The 25,789-nt window shown below is 39.3% G+C and overlaps 1 protein-coding gene across 1 annotated transcript in view; it reads left to right on the top strand.

Moving 5' to 3' along the window:
* PPP2R3C (protein phosphatase 2 regulatory subunit B''gamma) overlaps window positions 1-25,657 on the top strand; it is a 33,692-nt gene extending 8,035 nt beyond the window's left edge. Inside the window, exons 3-13 of the mRNA XM_080649757.1 lie at window positions 4,573-4,677; window positions 5,232-5,344; window positions 6,416-6,513; window positions 7,363-7,433; window positions 13,217-13,349; window positions 16,093-16,148; window positions 16,227-16,302; window positions 18,143-18,279; window positions 21,806-21,943; window positions 23,341-23,400; window positions 24,965-25,657. Coding sequence (XP_080505883.1) covers window positions 4,573-4,677; window positions 5,232-5,344; window positions 6,416-6,513; window positions 7,363-7,433; window positions 13,217-13,349; window positions 16,093-16,148; window positions 16,227-16,302; window positions 18,143-18,279; window positions 21,806-21,943; window positions 23,341-23,400; window positions 24,965-25,153 — 1,176 coding nt within the window. The 3' untranslated portion in view covers window positions 25,154-25,657. The remainder of the gene's footprint in view (window positions 1-4,572; window positions 4,678-5,231; window positions 5,345-6,415; window positions 6,514-7,362; window positions 7,434-13,216; window positions 13,350-16,092; window positions 16,149-16,226; window positions 16,303-18,142; window positions 18,280-21,805; window positions 21,944-23,340; window positions 23,401-24,964) is intronic.
* The last annotated feature ends 132 nt before the right edge of the window (window positions 25,658-25,789 follow it).

The following is a 25,789-nucleotide window of genomic DNA, read 5'->3' as shown; positions in this document are numbered from 1 at the left end:
CACATCTATTGGTTGTCTCCCACACTCACCCCAACGGTCTGGGGATCAAACCTGCAACCCACATACGTGCCCTTGACCAGAATCGAACCTGTGAACCTTTGGTATGAGGGCCTACTCTATAACCACTAGTCACACAGGCCAGGGTTGATCACAATTTTTAACTTTGTTTTTTACTTATGTTGTATAAAATGTTTTGTTCAAGGTTAAACTGAAAAATAGGTTAAGAATGGAAAGCTTGAAGAGTTTATACTTATTTGTTTCTTTGTGCCAAAATTGTAAAAAAGTATTTGAAGGGGGTTATAGATTAAAACATACCTTAAGAAAGCAATTTACATACAGAGAACAAATTGATGGTTGCCAGATGGGAGGAGGGTTGGGGGCTGGGTGAAAAAGATGAAGAGATTAAGAAGTACACATTGGCAGTTTTAAGCCCTGGCCAGGTGGTTCAGTTGGTTGGAGGTTTGGAGGGTCATCACCTATACCAAAAGGTTGTGGGTTTGATTCATGGTCTTGGCACATACCTAGGTTATGAGTTCAGTCCCTGGTCAGGATTCATATGGAAGGAAACTCCTCTCTCTCTCTCTCTCTCTCTCTCTCTCTCTCTCTCTCTCTCTCTCTCTCTCTCTCTCTCTCTCTCTCTCCCTCTCCCCCTCCCCTTCTCTCCCTCCCTCCCTCTCTTTCCCTCCCTCCCTCTCTCTCTCTCTCTCTCTCCCTCTCTCCCTCCCTCCCTCCCTATCCTCCCTCCTCCCCATCCCCCTTCCCCCATTCCCCTTCTCCTTTCCCCCTCTCCCCCCCATTTTCCTTCCTTCCCTCCCACTCTTCCTCCCTCTCCCCCCTCCCTTTCTCTCTCTAAAAATCAATAAAAAAAAGAAAGAAAGCTATTTCCAGCTAAAATTGAAAGTGACTGAAAAGAGTAAGTCCTATTTAATATTATTATGTAAAATGTAACCACTGTTGGAATTTTAGATAAATGTATTTGTAGCACATTCTTTCTCTTGTTTCTTCTCCACTGCTTCAAAGCACTTATCATCTTTGGTAACCATTTAACAATTAACACACACATTACATACACCCCTCCACTGATTAGCTGATTGACTAGACACTGGAGCATAATCCTAGACTCAGCCTCACCTCTGAATGTTTTTTCCTTCTCCACTCCTTCCTTTTAATTTTTTATTTTATTTTATTTTTTAAATAAATCTTTATTGTTCAGATTATTACAGGTGTTCCTTTTTTTTCCCCCCATAACTCCCCTCCACCTGATTTCCCACCCCACCCCACCCCACCCCACGCTCTTACCACCGTCACTGTCTTCATCCATAGGTGTAACATTTTTGTCCAATCTCTTCCCCCACCCCTCACACCCCTTTCCCCCTGAGAATTGTCAGTCCACTCCCTTTCTATGTCCCTGATTCTATTATGTTCACTAGTCCATTCTGTTCTTCAGATTTTTTATTCACTTGATTTTTAGATTCACTTGTTGGTAGGTGTGTATTTGATGTCATTTTATTGTTCATACTTTTTATCTTTACCTTTTTCTTCTTCTTCCTCTTCTTAAAGAATACCCTTCAGCATTTCATGTAATCCTGGTTTGGTGGTGATGAACTCCTTTAGCTTTATCTTGTCTGTGAAGCTCTTTATCTGACCTTCAACTCTGAATGATAGCTTTGCTGGGTAGAGTAATCTTGGTTGTAGGTTCTTGGTTTTCATCACTTTGAATATTTCTTGCCACTCCCTTCTGGCCTGCATAGTTTCTGCCGAGAAATCAGCTGACAGTCATATGGGTGCTCCCTTGTAGGTAACTAACCATTTTTCTCTTGCTGCTTTCAAGATTCTCTCTTTGTCTTTTGCCCTTGGCATTTTAATTATGATGTGTCTTGGTGTGGTCCTCTTTGGATTCCTCTTGTACGGGGTTCTGTGCGCTTCCTGGACTTGCAAGTTTATTTCTTTCACCAGGTGGGGAAAGTTTTCTGTCATTATTTCTTCTAATAGGTTTTCAGTATTTTGCTCTCTCTCTTCTTCTGGCACCCCAAAAATTCAGATGTTGGTACACTTAAAGTTGTCCCAGAGGCTCCTTACACTATCTTCATATTTTTGGATTCTTTTTTCTTTTTGTTTTTCTGGTTGGGTGTTTTTTGTTTCCTCATATTTCAGATCTTTGGTTTGATTCTTGGGGTCCTTTGATCTACAGTTGAGTTTCTGTATATTCTTTATTTCAGACAGTGTATGCTTAATTTCTGTCTGGTCCTTTTCCATTTTTTTGGCATTCTCATTAAGATCCTTAAAGGTCTCACTAAGTTCCTCAGCGGTTTTTAGAAGATTCTTGAGTAACCTTATAAATGTGGTTCTGAACTCTATGTTGTCCAGTAGTTTGCTTTCCTCCATTTCTTTCATTCGTGACATGTTTCTTTGTCTCCGCATTTTGGCTGCTTCCCTGTGTTGATGGAGTGGTTTTGTGTGGTAGGTGACCTATAGGGGCCAGTAGCTCAGCCTCCCCAATCACCTGAGGAGGACGCTCTTGGTACACCCTCTTGTGGGCTGAGTGCAAAGTCTTGGTGTAGTTAAGCCTTGATTGCTGTTGGTACACTGGGAGGAATTGACCTCCGGGCCAATTGGCTGTGAGGACCCGCTGTGTCTATAATGGAAGAACTGCTGTGCTGGAGACACGCTTGTGGGGCAGGACTTGTTTCAGTGGGGCTTTGGTGCTCACTGAGTCTGCCTCTTGAATGTGTCACTTATGGATGTGAGGAGTTGAAATCTGGTGTCGTCTCACACTGACCACTAGATACACTAGCTCAGCCGTGGGCTAACTACGGCCCGCGGGCTGGATCCGGCCCGTTCAGCTGTTCTATCCGGCCCGCGGAGCCGAAAGAGCAGAGGGTTCTCTTGCTCTCCCCTTCGCTCCTTTACTTTGAATTTATATTAGTTCACACAAACACTCCATCCATGCTTTTGTTCTGGCCCTCTGGTCCAGTTTAAGAACCCATTGTGGCCCTCGAGTCAAAAAGTTTGCCCACCCCTGCACTAGCTTCTGGATCTCCAATGGGGTGCAGGTCAGCTACTGTCTGAGTCCACCCAGCAGGAGCTACAGCGAGAACTACAGTTTTCTCCTCTTTGCTTGGGGTTTGGAGGTTTTGGAGCTGTCTGACCCGGGCTGCAAGTTTGCTAGGTTAAGCTGCCATAGGGCAGGCCATTCATATGCTAAAGCCGCTGCATGGAGCTTGGGTGGGTTTGTAGATTGTGCGGGGCGGGGTCTCAGGGCGTGACTAGGCTAGGGTGTGGCAAACAGCATTGGCTGCCAGTTAGCAGGCTCTGTGTCTCCGCGTCCCCTCGTCTCGCACCCCAGTGCAGTAAACAATTATTCCTGCGCGCAGCCCTGCAAGCATGCCACTCTCACTTTCCCACCCGATGGCAGACAGTCCAGCTTCTCCCCATAGGAGTTTGGGTCCCCGGAGTCTCCCCAGAAACTGGAATTCAGAGTAATCGGGAGCTTATCTCCCTTCGGGTTGAAAGAAGCAGCGCACCCAGTCGCCCGCCGCCAGCCCATTTCGCGTGCCTCAGTACCTCAGCTTTTCAGCGCTTGTGCACGTCTCACTGCTCTTTTCTTTTTCCTTCTAGTTGTAGAATTTCCACTCAACCAGCTTTCCCGTGGTTCTGGGTGATAGACGTTTTGTCTTTTAGTTGTAGTTTTGAAATTGTTGTGCGAGGCAGCAGTTTAGGTGTTTACCTATGCCGCCATCTTGGATCCTCCTGCTCCACTCCTTCCTTTTAATGGGAAGGATGGTATTTTAGTTTTTGGAAATGAAAGATGAAAACCATAATCTCCGATTTGAACCAAGAGATACTTAGCTACGTTTAATGGGGCAAAGATATAGAAAAGGAAGATAAAATCTTTTAAAAAAAAAGTTTTAAATTGAGTTGGTATAAGTCACTATAAAGCCCTGCTTATGAAAATCACCCCAGTGGGCAGTCTGCCTTGGAGGCCAATGTAATAAGACACTGGCTTGACCATCTCCAAAGTGAGGTGATGCAGCCTCAAAAAGCATAATTTGGTAAGACTATGGATCTTCAGATAGTCCCAATATAATTCTGTGTCCATCTTGGTTACAGTGGAAACAGTGCTCTAAGAATTGGTCATTTGTTGGCCACTGAATTCTCTGTGGATCTCTTTTTGTTAAATGAACTTTTTAACTTTTTTAAAAAATATATGTTTTTATTGATTTTAGAGGGAGGAAGGGAGGGGAAGAGAGAGTTAAAAAACATATATGATAAGATAGATCATCGATTGGCTATCTCCTGCACACCCCCTACTGGGGATTGAGTCCACAGTCCGGGCGTGTGCCTTGGAATCCAATGTGACCTCCTGGTTCATAGTCAGTGCTCAACCACTGAGCCACACCTGCCAGGCTAAATGAACTTTTTAAATGAATGATGATTTGAAATTAAGCAAAATGGAAATACAAAAAGTAATTGAGGAGTGGAATACATAATTATTTTATGAGTTCATATACATTTTACTTAATCCAACAGTCTAGAATTTAAGTATAGAAATTAACTACAATGTATTTTTAGTTGCCAGCTGAAGATGAAGTCTTACTACAGAAATTAAGAGAGGAATCCAGAGCTGTCTTTCTGCAAAGGAAAAGCAGAGAACTGTTAGATAATGAAGAATTACAGGTAAGAATGGAATAAACGCTTGCTTTGGATGTTAGCCATTTCTTATTTGCACTACTTACATCATACAGGATCTCAGGACTGTCTTAATGGAGAGGTGCCTACAGAGTGGGTGAAAGACAAGCTCTAGAGAGATGGCTCCCACCAGAAACAGCAGCAGAGCTTGTGTGGGCCCATCTCCCAAGGATAGTTTTGTTTTTTAAAGTCCCTAGGTGATTCTAATGGAAAGATAAAGTTGAGAAACCCCTACTGAAGGGGTTCAAATCCCAGCCCTGCTCTGTGATCTTGGGCAATGTACTTAACATTTTCTTGCTTCAATTCTCATCTGTAAAGTAGGCATAAGAATATCTACAGTATATAGTTATGTAGATTAAAGAGGCAATGTATATGTCTACTTTTATTGTTATTAATTAATCAGAAGAATAATAGGGGATGAGATTCATCTTAATATTAACTCTACTATCAAACTATCATTTTAATATAAATAACATATTTAACTATGCTTTTAAGTTTTGTTCTGTTAACTATAACATCTCCATTTTTGCATTTCTTCTAAGAACTTATGGTTTTTGCTGGACAAGCACCAGACACCACCTATGATTGGAGAGGAAGCAATGATTAATTATGAAAATTTTTTAAAAGTTGGTGAGAAAGCTGGACCAAAGTGCAAGTAAGAATAATATCCTATATAATAAAAGCCTAATAGCAAATTGTCCCCTCGACCGGGAATTCGACCGCTCGCTATGACGTGAGCTGATCACTAGGGGGCATCGCAGAACATGGTGGGCGTCGGCATCGCTGGCAGTGGGCGGCAGTGGAGGCGCTGCCGGCCCCGCTGGGCCCTGACAAGAGCGGGACTACAGCAGGATGGTGGAGCAGGTAAGCAGGTGGCACCAGGCCCAGGCGGGTGCAAGCGGAGCCCGATGGCCCTGCTGATCGCCCTGAAGACTGCGACCAACGGCGGCTCCCAGGCGCTGAGGGAGCCGGGCAGGGCCCGATGACTCAGGCGGAGTGGGGTGCGCGGGGGCCCAGGGGCCCAAGTGCTGCCCAGGGCCCAGAGGTAGGCTGGGACCTGCCCTTCCACACCAGACACTTGTGCTTTGATTGCCAGCCAGGCCTAGGGACCACACCTGTGCACGAATATCGTGCACCAGGCCTGTAGTATTTAATAAAAGAATATATTTCATTAAGCATTTTTTTTTAATATATTTTATTGATTTTTTTAACAGAGAGGAAGGAAGAGGGATAGAGAGCTAGAAACATCCATCAGCTGCCTCCTGCACACCCCCCACTGGGGATGTGCCCGCAACCAAGGTACATGCCCTTGACTGGAATCGAACCTGGGACCCTTGAGTCTGCAGGCAGACGCTCTATCCACTGAGCCAAACCAGTCAGGGCTCATTAAGCATTTTAAATGCTTCAAATGTTGATGAAAATTTAAGTCATTGGTATGATAATTTGAGTCAATGTTATTAAAAGAGTTATTAATGAAGTTTAAAAAATTATTTAGTAAAGAAAATTATATTGGTATGAATTTATTCAAAGAAATATGACTTATAACACTATAGGCCTTCATTCTTAAGAGAATGTAAAGTAGAACAATATTTTTGAACTATAACTCACTTTTTTCACCACTTTGATTTTTAATTGCTTGAATTTATGCTGTTGTTTGCTAATTTATGTAGAAGTAATTTTTATGTTATGTTAGCAGATGATTTTAATCCTTATTTCCTTTCCTTAGGCAATTTTTCACAGCAAAAGTCTTTGCTAAACTCCTTCATACAGATTCTTACGGAAGAATTTCCATCATGCAGTTCTTTAATTATGTCATGAGAAAAGGTGATTTCATTTTCATTGTGCTCTCCCTATCTTGGAATCAAGTAGGATTTTGGTCCATGCTTTTAGAGTATCCCTCCCATGTGAAAATACTCTCTTAGTAAGTTTGAATAGCAGAATTTCTTGTCTTTTGAACAAGATTTTTTTTCCTAGCATGATTCTCTCCTAGAACTTACTAGAGCTGAGATTTTCTGCCATAAATTTGAGTTCTTCATTATAAAAAGAGAAACAAAACAAAAACCTCACATCCTAAAGATACTAGCTATCTAGATATATCAAAAGCCGAACCAAGAGTTTTAATGTGTGGTGATTTGAAATTATTTTAATTCACTGGTAATTTTATTTCACTAACATATTATGGGTTGAGCTGCCTGAGAAGATAGTTTCAAACTCACAACTGTAGTATGAGTTTCAAGGAGTTTTTACCAAACAACTGGAGTTATATGATTCCTGTAAATTCCATAATGATCTTTCAAGTCTTATGTATATCACCTTTTAATATTTGGTGGCAGTAAATAACCTCAGTAGAATAAAAACAGCTTGTTAAAAGCATAACATTACACTCACTGTCCCTGTTCGGTGGAATGACAAGTTTAATAACAATATCCTCAAGGGCATCAACTTTATTATCACTTTAGACATTGCAGAATTATTGATATCTGCCATTCTATGGTAGGTTTGTTTTGTTTGGAACAAATTTAGGGTTAACAAATAAGTAATATGTGTGAGAATAAAGATGTTCATAAAGATATTAGCTTGTCCCTCTAATCTAGCTCTTTATCTCCTTTTGTCCATATATATGCTAAAGGATAGCACTTAGTAATTACATTTCATTTTCTTGTTTATTGTCAGTTTGGCTTCATCAAACAAGAATAGGACTCAGTTTATATGATGTTGCAGGACAAGGATACCTTCGGGAATCTGTAAGTATTAATCTACTTTAATAACCACGATAGACATGAAAATGTTAAGAGTGGTTACCACTGGGTGTTGGAATTACAGATGGTTTTTTTTTTGTTTGTATCTCTGTTTTTGTTTGTTTTTACAAATAACATGTTACTAAAAAACCTTTTAAATGTATATTGACCACAAAAATTCATTTTTAGATTCTTTTCTCTAGTCTTTTGAGAACAAGTTTTTTATAGGAGAAAATAAGAATGTAGTGTTTTAATAGGATTAAAAACCATTGAAGAAACAGTGAAAAACTTGTGATTATTCGTGAGTGTTATCAGTGTATGACTGTTTTAAAATGTGAAAGCTAGGAATATTTCCTCTTAAAGGAAATACATAAGAGAAAAATAATGTGACTGTTTTCCCACCAATAGGTTTGGCTTGTAACATCAGTTAGCAAGAGGCTGTTTGGTAATACCACTAGGTATTAATGTAGTTAGGCCAAGTTATCAATAGAGAATTATAGTCTCATCATCTAAATGGCTATGCTTCTTCTGAGTGCAGGAATCTAAATTATATGGTCATGCTTCTTTTTTAGCTCAGGCTTTTCCCACCAAATACAGAGTGCTTTTTAGGGTTGTTGGGGACAGGGGCGGGGAGTTAAGCATAAATATGAAACAGGTTAATTAATTGTTTAAATAAATATTCAAATATTAGATTTTAAGACATAGTCCCTGTTATAGTTTGTTTCCTGTTATAATTTTTTACTGTCTGTTTTATCCAGATTTCTGTAGATAGAATGTTAGCTCATACTGAACATTTACACTTAAAAACCTTTCTGGGGCTCTGGCCAGTGTGGCTCAGTTAGTTGGGCATTATCCCATGCACTGAAAGGTTGCCGGTTCGATTCCTGGTCAGGGCACATGGCTGGGTTGCAAGCTCAATTCCTGGTCAGTGCACGTGTGGGAGGCAGCCTTTGTTTCTCCCTCACCCTTCCTCTCTCTCTAAAAATCAATAAATGATAAAAAACACAAAAATCTTGCTAGGGACAGAGTACAGTTCTTGAACTTTAAGATTCAGATCAACTTGACAATAAAAGGTTCTTGCTTTGCCCTGGCCGGGTGGGTCAGTTGGTTGGAGCAATGAACCATACACCAAAAGGTTGCAGATTTGATCCCTGGTTTAGGGCATGTGCAGGAGGCAACTGAACGATGTTTCTCTCTCACATCGATGTTTTTCTCTCCCCCTCTCTCTTTAAAATCAATAAAAACATATCCTCAGGTGAGGATTAAAATATAATTATTTTTTAAAAAGGTTCTTGCTTTTATCCATCTCTCTCTAGCAAGGAAGACATATTAGCCACCTGTTGATACTTTCTCAGATCAGATACTAGAGTAATTCTATAGCTCTAATAATTCTTGTCAGCAGTTAGTTGTTTCACAAGACACATTTCCTTGCCCTGGCCAGTATGCTCAGTAGTTGGTTGAATATTGTCCCATGCACCAAAAGGTCAAAGGTTTGATTCCCAGTCAGGGCACACCTCCAGGTTGCAAGATCAATCCCTGGTTGAGTGTGACACATTGATGTTTCTCTCCCTCCTCTCTCCTCTCACCCTCTCACCCTTTCATCCTCTCTCCTCTCCTACCCTCTCTCCCTCTCCCTTCTTCTTTCTCTGAAGATCAATAAGAATACATTGGGTGTGTTTTTTTTTTAAAGACACACTTTCTTTTGCTTGCCTCTTTCCAGGAATGGATACAAAAATTGAAACAGGGATGAAGGGAGGGGAGAGAATACAACAGTACATCTCTGTAGTTGTTTTTAAAAGGGAGTAATATTCCCTTCTCTCAAAGAAAAGAAATATTTCTCCTACCCTGGGCACTTTGCCTTTTGAAACCAGATCATGTATGTTCACTTAAAAGACAGTAGTTTCCAGAACCAACACCTGTAATTTGAGTAGTTTGGGCAAACTTTCATTCACTTACTAAACCTTATTAAATAAGCACTTGACAAACACCTAATTTGTGCCAAGTACTATTCTTTTTTTTTTATCCTCACCTGAGGATATTTTTTCCATTGACTTTTAGAGAGAGTGTAAGGGAGGGAAGAGGAAGGGAGAGAAAGAGAAAAACATCGATCTGAGAGACACACATCGACTGGTTGCATCCTGCACACACCCCAATCAGGCGCAGGGTGCGAACCCACAACCAAGATACCTGCCCTTGACCAGGAATAGAACTCGGGACCCTTTAATCTGCAGGCTGGTGCTCTAACCACTGAACAACTGGCCAGAGGTGTTCTAAGTACTATTCTAAGTACTACTCTTACGGAGCTTTTTTCTAGCAGAGTAGGGAGGCAGACACTAAATTATAAGCAAGATAATTTCAAATAATGGCAAGTTCTATGGTGACAATATAGAGAACGGGAAAGAGTATGATGAGGTTGGAGGGGGCTATTTTAGATAAGATGAAAGGGGTGCTTTTTTGAAATAGTGATTGAATTTTAGCTGTGAAAGATGAGAAAGAAATCAGCCTTACGAAAATGTAGTAAATGGGAAAAGTAGGGTCAGTGTCCCCCAAGGCAAAGTTAAATCTGATCTGTTGAGGAACTGAAGGAAGCCAGTATGGCTAGAGCATATGAGCAATATAGTTAGAGTAATAGGAGTTGAAGTTGGAAAAGTAGGCAGGGACCACATACAGGGCCTTTTAGGGCCATGGTAAGGAGTTAGAATTTTATTTGAGACTAATAGGATGCCACTAGAAGTTTTAAGCTGAATCTGTCAGAATATGATGGATTTACATTTTAAAACATCACTGTGGGTGTGTGTAGAATGGGTTGTAAGGATAGAATGAAAGAAGGCATGTTTAGGCTACTGCAGTAGTCCAGGTGAGAGATGATAATGGCCCAGATTAGTGTGATGCTGTAGAAAAATCCAGTAATGAATTAATTTAATATATATTTTGGACACACACTCACCCCAAAATTTGCTACGGGATTCGATACTGGGGGTAAGGGGTAGGATCCTTGGTAAAAGAGAGGCAGGAATCAAAGATGAGTTTTAAATTTTTGTTTTGAATGACTGCTGGAATAGAGAATAAAGGGTGAGGGTTAAGGTTGGGGATAAGAGTCCCATTTCAGACAAACCAAGTTTGAGATGCCATCTGTTCTACAACTTAAATATAAAGTATCTCTGATCAACTAGAACATACTTTACAATGGCTAACGTGAAATTAACAAAATTGTTAAAGTAAATATAAAAAACTATGAGAGGCTTTTAAATGTACAATCTTGGAATAGGAAAGTCTAAGTGTGAGAAAACACTGAACTTTAAAAAACAATAAATTCAGCTAAATATTTTAAAAATCTGTAGACTATAATAAAGCTAAAAGAAGACAAACTGGAAAATATACTTGAAACTCAGTCACAAATGGCCAATTATCCTAATGTATAAAAAGCTCTTAAGAAATCAGAAGAAAATGGCTGCTAAGTCAATGCAAAACTGGGCAAAGGAGTGTATTTTGCAGAGAGCAAAATACAAATACTTCTTAATCATAGAAAAAATCTTAAGTTCACATAATAAGATAAATGTCAAATAGATCTACATTAAAATGTCATCTTTCACCCATCAGATTAGCATAGATCATAAGGTTTGATAATATCTTGGCTGGTGTGGCTCAGTTGATTGAGCATTGATTGTCCTGTGTACCTAGAGGTTGCAGGTCAAATTCCCAGTCAGGGCACATGCCCAGGTTGCAGGCTCAATCCTTGGTCAAGGGTGTGCAAGAGGCAGCCAGCTGGTTGGTGTTTTGCTCTCACATCCATGTTTTTCTCTCTTTCCCTCTACCTTCCTCTCTCTCTCAAATTCAGTAAAAAAGAATCTTTAAAAAAAGAAGTTTGATAATGCTTGTAATGAAGGAATGTAAAATAGGCCATGGTTTCCCAACTTTTTCAGTTTTCAGTACCCTTTTTGTCTTGGTAGATTTATCATAGAACCTCTATACCAAAAGAAATACCTAAAAACTAAGTTCCATTTATTAATCAGTTCTGAACAATAAAAGCATTCATTAAACTTAATTCTATTAATCTTTTGAAAAGAATAATACACTTAAGTTAAAAAAATATTTTTACTTCATGATTAAGAACAATTACTAATGGAATGTGTGTGCCCAGGGGGCACTGTACAGCTACTCAACCTGGGAATTAGATTTGACACAGTCATCCTCAATTCCTCTCTCACACTGATTTTCATGTGGCACTTGCTTTATTACAGCAACCATCAAGAACCTAGCTTTGCTAACATTGATGTAATCAAAAGGAATATATATTTGAAACTAATGTTGAAAATGTGAACTCCCCTGAGCCATAGCTCATGCAGTGTCTGACAGATGTTGCTAAAATATCCTATCCTGTTGCATCCCTGTGAGTTCAATGTAGCACTCCTGGGGCACAATTTGGGAAATGATAATATAGCCTCCCATTGGTGGTGGGAGTATAAAATGGATGTGGCCTTTATGGAGGGGTGGGCAGTTTACCAATATCTATCAGAATTATAAATGTGCATATGTTTTGACACAGCAATCTACTTACAGAAATTATATCCTACTAGAGGCCCATTGCACGAAGATTCGTGCAATAGGCCTTCCTTCCCCTGGCTGCCGGCACCAGTTTTCCTCCAGCACCCGGGACCCAGGCCTTTGCTCTGGCTGCACCTTCCGTCTTCGCTCCAGCCAGAGTGCCACTCCTGTAGCTCCCTCTGCCCCCCCCCCTCTCCCTCATAGCAGGCATCCCGCCCTGCCTGGCTGCTCCTCGCCTGCATGTGTGCTGCCCAGAGGCCCAGAGCAGCTGGGGGGCGGGGCCACCGCCATATTTGTTGGGTTAATTTGCATACTCACTCCTGATTGGCTGATGGGTGTCATGAAGTGATGGTCAATTTGCATATTTCTCTTTTATTCGTGTAGATTATTCTTCCATATCTATAAATGAAAAATTTGCTTAGCCACTGTAGTATGTTTTTGGTGTGGCAGAAGGTTAGAAATAACCTAAATGTCCATCCATAGAAGACTAAATAGATTATGCTACATCTGAAATATTTTTTAATCCTCACCCGAGGATATATTTTTATTGATTTTAGAAAGAGAGAGGAAGGGAGAGAGAAACATCAGTTGCCTCCTGTGCACACCCCAATCGGGGATTGAACCCACAACCTAGGTTTGTGCCCTGACTGGGAATTGAACTCACAACCTTTTGGTGTACAGGATGATGCTCCAACCGACTAACCCACTGGTCAGAGCACCATAGCTTTTTTTTTTTTTTTTTTTTTTTAATAGAAGCTCTTTGAGAGCCAATGTGGAATGACTGCAAAGTATAGTGTTAAGTGATAAAAGCAAAATACAGAAGAATTTGCATGGTATGCTTCGATATTCTGTGTTAAAGAGGAAAGGAAATAATACATATACACTGTATATGTATTGGCTTGTATGTGCATCAGTTAGTTATCTTTGGAAAGATATACCAGAAGCTGATAATGTAGCTTACCTCTGAGGAGAGGAAATAGGTGAGAAGGAAACTTTTCAATGAATACTCCTTTGTTCCTTTTGAGTTTGGAACTATGTAGGATGCATCACCTATTCAAAAATATGTTAAAATTTAAATAAGAACTAAATTAGTAGGAACAAATTTAATACAAACTACTAAGCTAGTTATGAATTAGTGTTAATGTTGAACAATTTTTAGGACTGATATTATATTCCAGAATCTAATGAAGAAACAAAATTAGACTTTTAATACTTTAAAGTTTTACTTTGTTTTCATCTTTCAGGATTTAGAAAACTACATATTGGAACTTATCCCTACTTTGCCACAATTAGACGGGCTGGAAAAATCCTTTTATTCCTTTTATGTTTGTACAGCTGTTAGGAAATTCTTTTTCTTTTTGGACCCTCTAAGAACAGGTAAAATAAAATCTTATCTAACTTAGATATTATAAAAATATTACTTTTAAATCTCAACTAGAGAAAAGTCTTGGAATGTCATTTTTTATTTTCCCAACATCATTACCATCTGTATATACAAAATGCTAATATGCTAAGTGTCCCTCTGAACATCCGACCAGTCACTGTGACACGCACTGACCACCAGGACAGATGCTCAATGCAGGAGCTGCCGTGATGTGCACTGGCCATTTACAAAGAAACGGCACCGTGACCTGGTGCTGACAAAGCAACACTCAGCTTCCCCCAAGTGGGGCACAGGCCCTGCCACCACCCCGGAGAGAAAGCCCACCAAATTGCAGCCAACGCTGCTGAGACCCCATTGCGCAAAATACAGCCCAGCCCAGAAACAGTGGCTGTGGGTGCCGGGTAATGACATCACATAGCAACACCCAGCTTCCTCTCCCTAGTGACTAGCCTCCTTGCAGTTTCTTCAGCCCAGGAACATGGCTTGCTTTATAGCCAGGTGGAAACATTTCACACTTTAACCAAATGTCTGTGAAGCGTTTTCATGTGCTTCATCTCATTTGATCCTCACAGAAGTCCTGGAGTAGGTAGATAGGAGACTTGGTAGAATCCTATTTTCTTTTTATTAGCCAGGAAAATGGAGATTTAGAAAGTTTAGAAACTTGACCCAACTGAAAAGAAGTAAGAAGTGGTGGACCTTGAAAATGACTGCAGGTTTTTCTCCCTGTGCAGAATATAGTCAAGACACCGCTGCAGTTAAATATTTTACCCTTTGTTCTCCCTGTGTGATCTATAATAATAATCTGCTTCGTGTTGATATTTACTGCTGTGTTGCTGACAATTACCTGAAAGAGAATTTGGGGTGTTTCACTGGGCTGGAAAAAGTTTAGCTAAATCAGAAAGCAGGTCTAATTAAGCAAGTTTATGTATATAAAGCTCTCACTGGCGCCATTCGCACCCGTGTGTTTCCATCTGTCATTGTCTATCGTGAATTTGGTTGATACTTCTATTATAAAGAAAGGGCAAATAGCAATATTAAAATATTTCTTCTAATGAATTTCCTTTCAATGTGCATGAATTTGTGCACTGGGCCTCTAGTTAATATATAAAGATCTTGTATGATTTACTTGCACCAACCATAACCAGCTGTGTGACAGTGGCATCTCACCTAACCTCTTACAGTTCCTTCATCTCTAAATGAAGTATGAACTGGGTAATTTATGACTCTTTCTATTTCTAAGAAGCCAGTTATTCTGATATAATTTGCTATTCTGATATGTAAGATAATGGAGAATTATGCTTTTTGATCAAATTTGTGAATTGGGAGATAGAACCATTTAGCCATGATGTATTTTTCTTTTTCTCAAGTTAACTATCCTATATGGGGCTCAGATTGGTAATTTGGCCTCTTTAACATAAATTTTATCAACTGTTCTAACCTGTTGAGATTTAAATGACTTAAATACATGTATCTGGGACCGGGGAAGGTACAGGAGGCCCAAATCAAAGTCTGTAAGTCTCCTAAACTTGAAAATCCAGCTATGAGTCTATCATAGTATATCATAGCTGACAGGCTTTTTTAAACATCTCCATTATAGGAACCTACGTATCTTTTTTCCTTAAAACTTTACAAAATAATAGCTCTCAGTTTTGACTATTTATTATGTACCAGGTACTATGCTAAGCATTATACATTGGTTCTTTCATTTCCTTCCCATAACTCCATAAGGAAGGTATTATTATTATCCACATTTTATGTGTGAGGCCACTGGGACTTAGATTATATATCTAGAAATGGCATTTAAATTCCAATCCTTCTACTTATAACCAGACTTCCAAATTGCTTCCTATTCCAGAACCTGCCAAAGAAAAATGGAGACAATCTCCTTGTTTAATTACTAGCTGTATCATTTTCATCTCCACAGAATACTCAACATAACTTTTTTAGGGAATCAGTTCTCAATATAATTTTAGAAAGAATTTACCAATTGGATTTACATAGTTGGGTTATAAAGGTAGACATGTGAAGTAGAGATTTTATTAAATACTAGAGGCCCAGTGCATGAAATTCATGCACAGGTAGGGCCTCTAGGCCTGGCCAGCGATCAGGGCCAATCGGGGCCTTCCTTCCCCGGGTGCCAGCTGCAGGCTGCTGGCCAGGGCCTTCCTTCATTCTGCGCTGCCCCCTGATGGTCAGTGCACATCATAGTGGGCAGTCAAACTCCCAGTCGGTTGAAATCCCTAAGGGACAATTTGCATAGTAGCCTTTTATTATATGGGACTAGAGGCCTGATCACGAAATTTGTCCACTGTGGGGAGGGGGGTCCCTCAGCCCAGCACCCCTCGCTCCTTACCACCCGCCTGCTCACTGCTCCTTACCACTTGGCTCACTGCTCCTTTGCACTGCCACAGAGGCAGGAGAGGCTCCCACCACCACCACTGTGCTCGCCAGTCGTGAGCCTGGCTTCTGGCTGAGCATTGAGCATCTGTCCCCTGGTGGTCAGTGCACATCATAGCAACCGGTCGTTTTGATCATTCCACCATAATGGTTGCTTAGGCTTTTATTATATAGATTTCCTATACATCTCCCCTTTCATAGCAATAAGGACTTTGGAGCATAAAAGCTAAGAAGGTTTAAAATGTCAATTGTTTGATTGTTCTTATAAAATAGTACCTTTATAAAATTGCTCTTGTTTTTAAAATGCAGTTAAGTAATCGTATTTTATGTTCTTTAAAGGGAAGATAAAAATTCAAGATATTTTAGCATGCAGCTTCCTAGATGATTTATTGGAGGTAAATGTGTTTTTAAACCATTTATAAATTATATCACTTGACAATTGCTATCTTCTAATTGTCTCTGTGTTCATTTAGCTAAGGGATGAGGAACTGTCCAAGGAGAGTCAAGAAACAAATTGGTTTTCTGCTCCTTCTGCCCTAAGGGTATATGGTAGGTTCCTGTCACAATGCTAAAATTTGAATTATTCATTCCTTAGTTAATTGGTGTTCAAAGGACATTTTTTTTAATATATATTTTTTATTGATTTCACAGAGGAAGGGAGAGAGATAGAGATAGAAACATCAATGATGAGAGAGATTCATTGATTGGCTGCCTCCTGCATGCCCTCTACTGGGGGGGATTGAGCCCACAACCCAGGCATGTGCCCTTGGCCGGAATCGAACCTGGGACCCCTTAGTCCGCAGGCCAACTCTATCTACTGATGCGAACCGGATAGGGCCATAGGACATTTTGATACATAGGCTAATTTACCTTAAGATCAAAGTATCCCAATTATCTTAGAGCTAGTATTCTAGGTTACTAAAATTTACTTGTTTTTAAATACCAGTGTTTTAAATTTTTGTAACTCTTTTTAAGTTATTACACTTTCTCTTTAATTTGGTCTTTTTTGACTCAAGCATTATGAACATCTACTGTGGTCTTGTACTGTGATAAAATGTTGGGAGGCATTCTAGGACCTGGTTTGCTTTTTATTTTTTTAGAGAGAGAGAGAGAGAGGAAAGGAGGGTGAGAGAAAGAGATAAATATTGATGTGTGAAAGAAACATTGGTTGCCTCCCACACATGCTCCAAGTGCCCTGACCCAGGATCAAACCCGCCACCTTGTTGAGCCACACCAGTGTTGTGGGTAATATTTATTCCCCCCCTTTTTTTTTTTAAATCTTCACTTGAGTACATTTTCATTGATTTTTAGAGGGGAAGGGAGAGAGAGAAAGAGTGATGTGAGAGAGAAACATTGATCAGTTGCCTCATGCAAGCACCCCAACTGGGGCTGGGGATTGAATCCGAAACCCAGGATTGTGCCCTGACCAGGAATTGAACCCAGGACCTTTCAGTGTACAGGGCGACACTCCTACCAACTGAGTCACACTGGCCAGAGTGCTCTTTTCTTAAATGTCATTAGTCTGTTAAATTATTCTTTTGGGTGGTCCTAACTCATTTTGGTGTCTTTGACCTCTGCTTTTAAGTGCCAGCATTTCATTGCTTTTTGTTGATTTCTATTGCCAGCTAATTTGGTTTTGTTTTTTGTTTTTGTCATCTAATTTAGAATCCTAGGAAGTCTTAAAAGGTTGCAAACTAAAAGCAAATAATAATGTAAGGGAAATAGCCCAAAGGCCATGCCTTTATGATGAGTTTTCTTTTTTTAATTTTTCAAAAATGTTTTTATTGATTTGAGAGAGGAAGGGAGAGATAGAAACATCAATGATGAGAGAAATTCATCAATTGGCTACCTTCTGCTTGCCACCTACTAGTGATTGAGCCCAAAAACCCAGGCATGTGCCCTGACCGGGAATCTGTCCTTGACCTGGTTCTTGGGTGGACACTCAACCGCTGAGCCGCACTGGCCTGCAGGTTTTCTTTTACTGGTTCTGGCTTAACAGTTGTGTGTTTTTTCTTTGCCAAATATATTTTTATTGATTTTAGAGAGGAAGGGAGAGAAACATCAATGATGAGAGAGAATTATTGATCAGCTGCCTCTTGCACACCCCCTACTGGGGATAGAGCCCATAACCCAGGCATGTCCCCTTGACTGAAATCGAACCCAGGACCTTTCATTCCGCAGGCCAACGCTCTATCCACTGAGCCAAACTGGCTAGGGTAACAGTTGTTTTGATAGAGATTGCAGGGATTGATGATTTCACTACCTTTACTGTAAAATAATTACTTGGAAAATCAAAATATTAACCAATAAAAAGAACTTTATGTGTTTATTCTTTTGTATTCAAATTTTATTTGGTCACAACTGTCTTTTTATCATCTTTCTTCTCAAGGCCAGTATTTGAATCTTGATAAGGATCACAATGGCATGCTCAGTAAAGAAGAACTCTCCCGTTACGGAACCGCAACCATGACCAATGTCTTCTTAGACCGTGTTTTCCAGGAGTGTCTCACTTATGATGGAGAAATGGTATTAGTTTAAATCTAACAAGTTTAAAAGTTTAGGTTCCCACAGCTTTCAAAAGCCTTTTTCTTGATGTGATAGTGTTTTTTTCGTGTGTTTTTTTTTTTAATTTAATCTTTATTGTTCAGATTATTACAATTGTTTCTCCTTTTCCCCCCCATAGCTCCCTCCACCCGGTTCCCACCCCACCCTCTGCCCTTACCTCCCCCCCACTGTCCTCATCCATAGGTGTACGATTTTTGTCCAGTCTCTTCCTGTACCCCCCCCCCCACACCCCTTTCCCCTGAGAATTATCAGTCCACTCCCTTTCTATGCCCGATTCTATTATATTCACCAGTTTATTCTGTTCCTCAGATTTTTAATTCACTTGATTTTTAGGTTCACTTCCTCTTCTTAAAGAATACCTTTCAGCATTTCATATAATACTGGTTTGGTGGTGATGAACTCCTTTAGCTTTTTCTTATTTGTGAAGCTCTTTATCTGACCTTCCATTCTGAATGATAACTTTGCTGGGTAATCTTGGTTATAGGTTCTTGGTTTTCATCACTTTGAATATTTCTTGCCACTCCCGTCTGGCCTGCATAGTTTCTGTTGAAAAGTCAGCTGACAGTCGTATGGGTGCTCCCTTGTAGGTAATTAGCTGTTTTTCTCTTGCTGCTTTTAAGATTCTCTCTTTGTCTTTTGCTCTTGGCATTTTAATTATGATGTGTCTTAGTGTGGTCCTCTTTGGATTTCTTTTGTTTGGGGTTCTCTGTGCTTCCTGGACTTGTAAGTCTATTTCTTTCACCAGGTGGGGGAAGTTTTCGGTCATTATTTCTTCAAATAGGTTTTCAGTATCTTGCTCGCTCTCTTCTTCTGGCACCCCCATAATTCTGATGTTGGTATGCTTGAAGTTGTCCCAGAGGCTTCTTACACGATCTTCAACTTTTTGGATTCTTTTTTTCTTTTTGCTTTTACAGTTGAGTGTTTTTTGCTTCTTTGTATTTCAAATCTTTGACTTGATTCTTGCATTCCTCTAGTCTGCTGTTGGGTCTCTGTATAATATTTTTTATTTCAGTCAGTGTATGTTTAATTTCTAGTTGGTCCTTTTTCATATCTTCAAGGGTCTCACTAAATTTATCGGCCTTTTCTAGGATATTCTTGAAAAGCCTTATAACCGTGGTTTTGAACTCTATATCCAGTCGTTTGTTTTCCTCCATTTCTTTCGTTTGTGATCTGTTTCTTTGCCTCCGCATTTTCGCTGCTTCCCTGAGTTGGTAGGGTAGCTTTGTGTGCTAGGTTTCCTATATGGCCCAGTGGGTCGGCCTCCCCAGTTAACCTGAGGTGGACACTCTTGGTGCACCCCTTTGTGGACTGTGTGCTCAGCCTTGTTGTAGTTAAGTCTTTATTGTTGTTGGTATCACTGGGAGGAATTGACCTCCAGGCCAGTTGGCTGTAAGGATCAGCTGTGTCTACACTGGGAGAAGTTCGGTGCTGGAGACAGCCTTATAGGATTAGACTTGCAAAACTGCAAAAGCCTCTGTGCTCAGCTTGGATGGGGCGGAGTCTCAGGGCAGAGCAGACAGTCTTGGCTTCCCGTCAGCCCTACCCTTGCTCGTGCGCCTCCAGAACTCTGCCTTCTGCGACTCCCCTGAGTTTCTGCCTGACAGTCCAGATTCCCCCTGTAAGAGCGTGGGTCCCCAGGGGCTCGCCCGGAACTGGGGTTCATTGCAGTCGGAACTAGGGTTCACTGCAGTCAGGAGCTTCTGATTCCCTTCCACTAGGGAATGCCTGCGGCAACCTCCACATTTAGTCTTCTCTGCGAGCACTCGCGCGCGCACCTCCAGACCCCTGTCCACCACGGCTCCCCCGAGTCTCCGAGTTTCTGTGCCTTTTTCTCTACCTGACAGCCCAGACTCCCCCTGTATGAGCCTGGGTCCACAGGGTTTCGCCTGGAACTGGGGTTCATTGCAGTCGGAACTGGGGTTCAGTGCAGTCGGGGTCTTCCTTCCCCTTCCCACCAGAGAAAGTCAGCCAGGCACTCAGCTGCCCTTCCTTTCTGTGCGTGTCTCCGTACCTCAGCCCTTTGCTGCTCCTCTGATTCTCCATGAGCTTTTCTCTTTCCTTCTAGTTGTAGAATTTCCACTCAGCCAGCTTTCCTGTGATTCTGGATGGTGTCCGTTCTGTCTTTTAGTTGTAGTTTTGAAATTGTTGTGCAAGGCAGCAGTTTAGGTGCTTACCTATGCCGCCATCTTGGTTTCTCCCCAACGCCATGATAGTGTTTTTTATATCAGTGTGTAACAGTATCTCAAAATGTATGACATGACCAAATTATTTGAAATTCAAAGAGCCTTTAATCTTAAGGTAAATTTGTTTTACAATATGACTTGCCTATGGATTCTGGGCAAATAGAAAATGTTAATAATTTGTTCAATTCATTGTCAGTGTACCAATTGTAAAGGGATGTAGACTAGGTAAAATAAAAATCTGAAAATTTGGCAAATGCTATTGACTATTTTCATAGAGATCGTTCGTCCATTAAATTATCAGGTCAGATATAGTACCAGACACACCATGATTTAAATCTAAGAATCAGGTTGTATTACTCTCCATTAAGTGGCTATATTAGTAGCTAAAGATTGACTAACATGTACCTGTCCTTATATTGCAGAAATTATAATAGTATTTTTAAATTACCATGCTTGCTATTAAATACATGTGTTAAGGGTGTGATAAATTTTCCAAACCAATGATGCTTAAGAAATGGTCAGATTGTCAGAAGAGAATCAAGGTTCTAGGTTTTATCACTAAGCTTTAATAGCAGTTTTCTAAACAATACCCTTGTTAGCCAACTGCAAAGGAAAAGGGGAAAAAGGCACAGAAACTTTCGTGATTCCCACCATTGTCTACAGCAGACAGTGAGGAACTTTATAAATGACTTCTGGTGAATAAAGAAAATCAGAAGCTACAACTATGCTTGGAGATAAGACGATGATTAGGCTACATCTCTCTAGTTCTTTATACTGCAATTTAAGCAAAAGAATTCTTAATCTTAGCCTAAAAAAATCTCTTCCAAGAATGGAAATTTCTGAGATTCTCCCACGTATTTTACTTCTTTTCACTATGCAGAAAAAGTAATCTATGACTAGATTAAAAACTTTTAAACAGTATACCAAATAGCTATTTAAATTTACTATTCTATTCATTCCAATAAATTTTTCTCAAAATGACCAGACTGAAATGAAGATATAAATGTAGTGGCAATATACACCAGCTTAGTCACTATGCTGTACATTTCAAAAGCATAATAAAAGAAAATTATGGTTTAACACAGAAAATCTCATAAGAAATTAACTGTGTCCCAAAACCTGTCCTGTACAGATTACTGCTATATAGATTTCCTAGAAACCAACATTAACTATACAAATGGATTTGTCATTTCATGTTTTAAAAATCTTGCCACTTTTGATTGCAAAATAATTTCAGATTATTAGACACTCAAAAAGTTAATTCTAAATATGGTCTCTAATAAATGTTATTTTCTTTTCTATAGGACTATAAGACCTACCTGGACTTTGTTCTTGCATTAGAAAACCGAAAAGAACCTGCAGCTCTGCAATATATTTTCAAATTACTTGATATCGAGAACAAGGGATATTTGAATGTCTTTTCTCTTAATTACTTCTTTAGGGTAAGTCTCATTCATGTAAATGAGTCATTGTTCCTTAACATATATGTTAAATATACCATTTGGTTTAAAATACCTACTCAGTGCCCTGGCTGGTGTGGCTCAGTTGGGCATCATCCTGTGCACTGAAGGGTTGCTGGTTCAATTCCTGGTCAGGGCACATGCCTGAGTTGCAGAGCTTGATCCCTGGTAAAGGGAGGCAACCAGTCAATGCAGGAGGCAGCCAATTGATGTTTTGCTCTCACATGAGTGTTTCTTTTTCTCCCTCTCTCTTCTCTTTCTAAAAATAAAAAACGTTTTTTAAAAAAAATAAAGTTTAAGCCCTAACCGGTTTGGCTCAGTGGATAGAGCATCAGCCTGCGGACTCAAGGGTCCCAGGTTCGATTCCGGTCAAGGGCATGTACCTTGGTTGCGGGCACATCCCCAGTGGGGAGTGTGCAGGAGGCAGCTGATGGATGTTTCTCTCTTGATGTTTCTAACTCTCTATCCCTCTCCCTTTCTCTCTGTAAAAAATCAATAAAATACTAAAAAAAACCTTGGTTGCGGACACATCCCCAGTAGGGGTGTGCAGGAGGCAGGTGATCTGTTTCTCTCTCATTGATGTTTCTAACTCTCTATCCCTAGCCCCTCCTCTCCGTAAAAAATCAATAAAATATATTTTACAAAAATAAAATGTTTGTCAAATTGGATCACAGTACAGTTGATCCTTGAACTACATGGTTTTGAATTGCATGTGTGTGTGTCCACCTGTATGTGGATTTTTTCAATAAAATATATTGAAAAGTTTTTTTGAGATTTCCTCAGTACAGTGAAGAAGTCTTATCAGTTACACCTAAGCTACCATAAAGCAATCGTATTGCTACTAAGTTTTTCATACATGAATCATTATACCTGAAAATATTCTTTTTCATATCTTTTCATTTTTGATGTCTAATGTTAGTTGTCAAGTAGAGGGCAAAATGTAGGGTGGGAAGGGAGGTGGTGGATTGGGTATCTTAAAGAATAGGGAAGGTATGACCAGCATTCGTGGGTAATGGGAGGTCATAATGGAATAATTGCTAGGCCACATGAAAGGCTCATCTAAGGTTGGAGAATATTCCTATGTTGTAGCAATAATCCGTAGTTTTGTATACTTTCTTTCTGAAGCCCTCAATAGCTAAGGTGTAGGTGTAGAAAGGTTGATGGTTACAGTGACCCAGTATTTAGGTTTTGCTGAGTAATGATATGCAAGGTCAAGGATGTTGAGAATATTGGCAAGAGTGGTTGGAACGATGAGGCTTGTGGTTTGATAGGAAAGTAATTGGAACTAGAAAGGGACCATGGGATTTTTTGGGGGTGGGGGAAGAGGGGCTGTTCTGTATTTCATTTTTTATTTACAGATTTATTTCTTCTAAATACAGGCCATACAGGAACTAATGAAAATCCATGGACAAGATCCTGTTTCATTTCAAGATGTGAAGGTTACTTTTTCCTTTAATTTACATAATACCAGCTAACCATTTGTATTAAATGAAATTTATATGAAAGTAACTTATGAATTACAAGCTACTGAACCAAATCAAGTTTTTGCTCTTATTTGTTCCAATGATATTTAAGTCATTAGAAAATGAGACCACAGTGTGACTAATGATTTTTGTAGTTTGATTTTCGCATTTTCACCCTTGTGTTCTCATTGACAGCTTTCATTCATTTTGATTGAAAATTAAGAGAGAATCAATATGGCCTGCATCCTTTGACAAACTATTCCACTGTAAACTGAATTTTTGACTTGGGAACTATTTAGGTCAGGCACATTTTTAGTCTGATACCCTTTCTTTAAAGGGCTTGCTTTGGTATTACTTAAGGAGACATCAATCCTACACTATGAAAACTACCACTGAAACATATGCTGCTACTTAGCACTTTAGTATTGAGACTTTCTCCAGCTATGAAAAACAAGGAGTATCCAATATTGATTCAGGTTCTAACTGAGTAATGTAATAAATAACTCATTCAGTTTCAACCAAGTATAAGATAAAGGGTTATTTTGGTTTAATATAAATGAGACAGATTTTAAACTATGCAACAGGTAACTTAAGAACTAGCTAAGCACTACCTGGTTTGGCTCAGTCGGCCTGCGGACTGAATAGTCACGGGCATGTGCTGGGGTTATGGGCTTGATCCCCAGTAGGGGGCATGCAGAAGGCAGCCAATCAATAATTCTCTCTCATCATTGATGTTTCTCTTCCTCTCCCTTCCTCTCTGAAATCAATAAAAAAAAATTTTTAATAAATAAATCAATAGAACTAGTTAATTTTAAATGGCCACCAACCTTAGAAGAGGAAGTTTCACAAACATATAAAAGTTCATTTCTTTTACCTAAATTGTTCTAAACTTTTGAAAATGTAATTTTCCTTCTTTAATTACACTAAATACCGAGTAATTTTATTACAAAAATATTAAGAAACACGTACTAATTCTTTGTAAGTATTCATTTACAAGAAGTTCTTCCATCTATTCCAGTAAATTTTAACACAATTTAGTGTTATTCTGGATAACTAATTCTTTGATACCAACCCCCCACCCTCATCATAGGTCCAGCGTGTAAAAGGTTGACATCAATATTGGAAATGAAATTTTGCCATAATCTTGGCTCTTAAGCCTTTAAGTTTGAGCTGAGTTTGCACTTAAATTGAATCAAGGGTTTGCTTCATCACTAACAAAAGTACAAGTAGTTAACATTTACTCAAAGAACACTGCATTAAATAGTTTAGCTATTAATTACCTATGTAGCTTATATTAGCTTAAACTCTGAGCCTCAGTTTCGTCCTCTTTGAGAGACAGTTATCACATAACTAAGGAATATTCCAGTAAAATCCTGTGATTGTACATAGAAAAGGAGACTGCTTGCTTATCTGTTGAATGTTTTTTTTCTTTTACAAAAATTTTATGTAAGCTTAAGTGCTGAATTTTAGGTCACTGTGTGATAAAAATTAAGTGAATCATGTATCAGATTCCATTGTGTTTTTTTCTTCTCTCTTCAAGGATGAAATCTTTGACATGGTAAAACCAAAGGATCCTTTGAAAATCTCTCTTCAGGATTTAATCAACAGTAATCAAGGAGACACAGTCACCACCATTCTAATTGATCTGAATGGCTTCTGGACTTATGAGAACAGAGAAGCCCTTGTTGCAAATGACAGTGAAAACTCTGCAGACCTTGATGATACATGATCTCAAAAACTAGACTGTATTCATTAACATAAGCTTGAATGCTGCATGTAAACCTTTGAAGCAGAATCCTTAGAAATGGTCTAAATAAAAGACTTCAAATGCCTATAGAACACAGCAAATGTTCTCATTATTGGGTTTAATAGTTTGGAAGCAATAGGACCAAATTAGGAAGCAGTAAATTCTGTTTCCACTTAGCTTAAATATGACAAGTGTGATTTGCTGAAGGTAAAAGGAGTCCACTTTAAATCTGTGTAATATTTAGGACTATTTCTGACATTAGTCATTAAGAATTTGAATACCTGAAGGGTAGTTTAAATTGTAATGTGATCATTTAACCTTGAATATTCTTCTAAAGTATTTTGTATATCAAAGATTACAGACTTCCCATTCATTTCATTTCTGGATTAGAAGTGTTTACTAGTAGACATGATGTTTCTTTTAATAGGATATTTCAATAAAAAAGTATTGAAGTTAATATTTTACTTTAATTAAAATCATTGGTATAAAAAATCTGTCTAGTTTTATTAACTGGTACCAGGGTTACCTTTTATAAGACTTCAGTTTGTTAAGGATTATTGTTAGAGAATTTAACTCACTGTAAAGGTTCTCAAATACATTATGTCTAGTTTTTATGAG

This window comes from Plecotus auritus (genome assembly GCF_963455305.1).
Source record: "Plecotus auritus genome assembly, chromosome: 1".
Lineage (NCBI taxonomy): Eukaryota > Metazoa > Chordata > Mammalia > Chiroptera > Vespertilionidae > Plecotus > Plecotus auritus.
The sequence above is the reverse complement of the archived record's forward strand: the minus strand, read 5'-3'. Positions and strand labels throughout refer to the sequence as shown.